This window comes from Cariama cristata, unplaced genomic scaffold (assembly GCF_000690535.1).
Source record: "Cariama cristata isolate BGI_N322 unplaced genomic scaffold, ASM69053v1 scaffold31914, whole genome shotgun sequence".
NCBI lineage: Eukaryota > Metazoa > Chordata > Aves > Cariamiformes > Cariamidae > Cariama > Cariama cristata.
The window spans coordinates 4,212-8,957 of NW_009611786.1; the positions used below are offsets into that span (position 1 = coordinate 4,212).

The 4,746-nt window shown below is 57.2% G+C and overlaps 1 protein-coding gene across 1 annotated transcript in view; it reads right to left on the reverse strand.

Annotated features, from left to right (window-relative positions):
• The window catches only part of XRRA1 (X-ray radiation resistance associated 1), a gene marked incomplete at both ends in the record, with an annotated part of 11,400 nt that overhangs the window by 572 nt on the left and 6,082 nt on the right, over positions 1-4,746 (reverse strand). The window contains 5 exon segments of the mRNA XM_009698379.1: positions 180-242; positions 244-287; positions 401-480; positions 2,807-3,058; positions 4,221-4,336. Coding sequence (XP_009696681.1) covers positions 180-242; positions 244-287; positions 401-480; positions 2,807-3,058; positions 4,221-4,336 — 555 coding nt within the window.

Sequence of the window (4,746 nt, forward strand, 5' to 3'; positions counted from 1 at the left end):
CTACGGGGCGGTTCCCGGGGGGGCTGCGTGCACCACGCCACGAGGGAGGGAGAAGAGCGAGGCGCTGGGATCGGGAACTGGGGCCAAGCCCACGCTCAGGCTCTCAGCATCCATCCAAACACGTGGATTGATCCAGATACAGGTGCAACCGGTCTCCCTTCGGAGCTTCAGCTCTTTACCTTTTTCTGAGGCACGTAGGGCTTCTGCACCCTGTCTGGTCATGGCTTTGCATCCAAACGGGGCGTGTTGCAGGATGTCGTATAGTGCCTGCGCGTTCTTCTGTGTCCCTGTCAACCAGAGGGAAAACGGGACAGCAAAAGCCTTTGCTGCTGCTTTCTTGGTCGGAGTGGACCATACTGCTCATCAACCTGCCAAGGTTCCCTCTGCTCTCTTCACTCACCAACCGGCTCAGTAAAATCTGCGTCCGTGTCTCCACCGAGCAGCTCCTCACAGCCTTTGTATCGCTCTGGAACCAGCGTGGGTTAAGCCCTGGGCAGGAGCCAGAAGCACCAGGAAGAGGAGCTTAAATGTTGTCGCGCGTTACTGGTGTCAGGGCACCCTGAGGACCCGATGTGTAACCTGGCACTAAACCAGCAAAGTCCTCGGTGAGACATCACCATCCACCGGGCAGCTCCAGGAAAGGGGACGGCAATCCTTCGTATATTCTCTGATGACATCCCTGAATTTGCAGGGGTTTAGACAAGCTGGGTGCAATTCAGCTGCCTAAATAGGCATCCTGTCCCACCCAAGAGATCCTGGATATCCGACACATCCCCGTGGGCTGGCAGATGGACACAGGAGCTTGGGAGAGCCGTGCCCTTCTGCAGTGGCAGCTGAAGGCCAGGCTGTCCCCCAGGGCACCAACGCCAAGCTCAAGCAGCTGAACCTTCCTACCTGCCTGGAGCCACAGGACCCAAACCACCTTGTTGAAGGCCAGGCTGAGACGCTTCAGTTCAGGACAGGGAGCACGAATGTCCCCGTGCGTGGAGGGAGCCAGCGGAGTCTTCGAGGCTCATGGTTCTCCCTCCCCAGGACCAACCCTACGGAGAGGAGGAAGAGTGTGAGCAGAGGCACCGCTCCAGGGGCTCCGGTGGCAGGAGACACCTCCAGTGGCAGGTCACCACCCTCCTGAGCCCAAACACAGCCATAATGAGAAGATCTTTTGGTTCAGACCCGCTTCGGAGGTTGTCTCGTTGCAGCTTGCTTTGGTCTCTGTGTTACTGCGGGAGCCCTCCATGGAGTCGGGTCAAGTGCACCAAACTCCATCACCCAGCGTGTGCATGCACGCCTGTGTTACCCTGGAACGTGCTGCGGGTGCTCAGCATCTCGGAAGCTCAGCCCCTTACTCAAGTTCTAATAAAAATCAGGGTCTTTGGCTTCAAACATCTGATTCTGAAGAGCATCGTGTTAATAAATGTGGGGGGAAAGATTACAGCGCTAAGAATGAACGAAATCCCAGCTCCTGAGCTTCCGTCCCCACCCGAGCCATAGAAGACACTTCCCCGTGCAGGGGGGCACACAGTCACGAGGAAACCGTGACCCAGCTTTCGTTTGAGAGTGACAGAAGTTTAAGCTCCGGTGTCCCTTGGTTATGGGAAAATTTGCTTCTGATCTCCCTGATGAGAGACAATACTCGCTGCAAGCCTTGCAGGCGGCCAGAGTCCCAGCAGAACCCACAGGTTTATTGAAACTCGGCTGCGAGGCTTGGGGAAGGGGAGTTTTGGAGCACATACCCCCCCCATCACAGGTCAGCCGATGGCTCTTACCAGCGCTGGGTGTTCCCGAGAGCCAGAATTAAAAACCAACCTCTGCAATGAAACACAACCAAAGCGAGGGTTTCTACGTGAAGCCGAGCACCGGGCCAGCCCCAGCTATGGCAAGGCTGGAATTGCCCTGGAAAAGCGCGTTAGCATCAGGCAGGATCGGGCCCCATGGCAAGACGTGCCCAAGGTGAGGGTGGATCGGTCACACCATAGCAGGCTTGCTGGCAGCCCCATCACTCCCATGAGGTTCACATCCCCAAACACGGTAGAAACCCTGCTACTGGCCTCAGGGCAGCCCGGAGCTCCCCACAGGTAGATTTTGGGTTGGAGTCTCACCCATGAGCACGACGCCTTTCCCACATCATCCTGCTATCGCACTCAAAGTTGCGGCATTGCCTGCTCCACAACTACCTAACATCAGGGACTGCTGCAGCGAGCCAGGGAACAGGAGAAGCGCTTGGAGGAGCCCCACCGGCAGCCTCCATCACAGCCCGGTCCACGCAGGAGACACCAGGCAGCCTCTGGATCCATCTCATGGCGTGGCCCAGCGTGGTGTGTGCATCACGCTTCAGTAAGGACATCCAGAGGGGAGAGCTGACCTACCCCAGGAATGCAGACCTGTCCGTGGGCTACCTACTCACACAACCTTCCCACCCTCTGCCTGTCCAGGATCCACAGCAATCCACTTCCTAACCTGCATGATTGCCCCAGTTTTGCCAGTTTTCCTCCCAGTCAGTATGAAATGCCTCCTGTGGAGCCAGCTACCCTGGAAAAGGCCAGGAGAGAGAAAGAGGCACTTCTATCTGAGCCATGGGAGATGCCTGCTTTAGGGTGATTCATGTCCATTGCCCCAGGGGGACTGTACAGGTTCGCTGAGCTGTCTAAAATGGTCCCATTTATCCCTCCCTCACCGTTTTCATTTTGTCAAGCAGCGTCACTTACTAGCCAACATCTGGCAGACCCTCACCCCGACACCGCTGAGCCTCTCCCACTGAACCACCCTGCAGTCTCGGCGTGGGCAGGGGGAGGCAGGCGCTGCTCACCCCTCCTGTCTGGACCCCTGCAGCACGACATATCCAAGCTGTCCTGTCTTCGCTTCCAGCTCTGCTGGCACCTCCGTGCCCTCCTGCCGCGGTGGCCGGGACTGCTGCCAGAGGCTGCTTAGGGACTTGGACCACTCTGCCCTGAAGCTGTCACCGTCCAGCGTGGCGTGGAGGAAGAACTGCCTGCTCTCTGCTTGGTGCAGGTAGGGGACGGCTGAAATCCCGTTCCTGTCCAGATTCAGCTCCCTCAGGCTAAGAGGAAAGAAGAAACACGTGAGAAACTCCACGATTGCTGTCGGTGTATGCACCCCTTGCACTCGGTGTACGCACCCCTTGCACTCGGTGTACGCACCCGGCCATCTGTTCGCCCCGGCATCCGCAGGGCAGGGAGCTGGCCCTCCACCTTCTCCTCGCTGGGCTTCCCAGCAGCAAGGCAGAGGCATTCGTGACACCCTCATCTCACTGCCCGTTCCCCCTCCTCTCCAAATCCCAACCAGAGGCTCAGTCCTTGGCGCAGCCCGGCGTTGCCCCTGAAGCCTCTGACTTTGGTCCCCCACCCCAGCCCGAGGGTCACCTACCCCATAGCTCATCTCTTGATGAGAATTTAACAGAAAAGGAGACGTCCTGGCAGTTCGTTAAATCAGCCAGGGCTCTGACAAGCTGCAGTCCTGCTGGGATTCCCTAACAACGTTCCACCCTCCCCTGGATGGATAGCATCACCAAAGCACTTGCCCAAGGTCACAAAACAGCTTAGGGAAGAGCAGAAACCCAAATCTCCGCACCCCAGCCCTGCACTCTCAGACCTAAAATTCGCCTGCTCACAAACGCTGCGGACAACGCGCAGTTTCCTCCGGGAATGTCTCGGCAAAGCCAAGGCTACAAGGCAGACCCAAATCCCCCCTCCAGTTCGGAGCACTGGAAGCACCAGGGGAACATCAGAAGGTCCCTGTGCTGTCCCCAAAGCCAGGCCAGCCCAGCCGAGGGGCACGTGAACAGCCCCCCTTCCTAGGGACGGGTCTCTGCCTGGATCACGAAAGCCCACAGTAAACAGAGGGAGCCGATCCGCAGCCTTTCCTAGTGCTGCTGTGCTGAAATAAAGGATGAATTCAGGGCAAAGAAGGGAAAATGAAGGAAGCAACTGCCATTTCTCAAATCAGACCTGGAGATTAGCAAACACCCAGGGCAGGAGCTGAATTTCCAGCCACCTGCCAGGTTTGGCCAGCTTGTGCTTTGCCGCAGGCTGTTTCCTTCCGTTCAGTCCCGTTTGCAAGACCGGAGAGGCTCAACAGGGAAGCATTCGAGGGAATCGCAAAGATTTTCTTTTTCATTCTAAGCCTGCTACTGTGCGACAGCTGACGGAGGCAGCTGCCAGCCCCCAAAAGCCAGAGCCGTCTGCTGCCAAGTGCTTCCTTACCTGCGGAGATGAGACAGGCTCACAAAGACGCTGGGGTCTGACAGACGATTGTCATCCAGCGACAAGACCTCCAGAGATGGAAACCTTAAATGAGCAGAGCTGCGGACGCAAAGAGGCTCGTTAATAAGACGGTCAAGCAAAGACAGGTGAAAAACACATCATTTGCCATCACCAGGGGAAGATGTATCCCCCGGGAGACTGGGCCGGAGCTGTTTCCATTCTTTTAACCAAAACCTGATACCCTACCTCACAGCAGCTCAATTGAATCAGTCCAAACGACCGCCTAGCTCGCCATCTTCTCTCCAACAACGGCCAACAGTGGGTACCTTGGCACGGCAACTGGGGCTGAGCTATACGTGAAGGGTCTAACAACGAATAAATAGCATCCTATTCACGCAGCTCGGCCAGCCGACAGGGCTGCTGAGTCACCCACCAGAGGTTCCTCTCTAGCTGCCGCTGACAGCGGGTACCCCGGGTGATGTGGCGCTGAGCTGGGATAACGCTTCCCTGCCACCCAGCACCGACC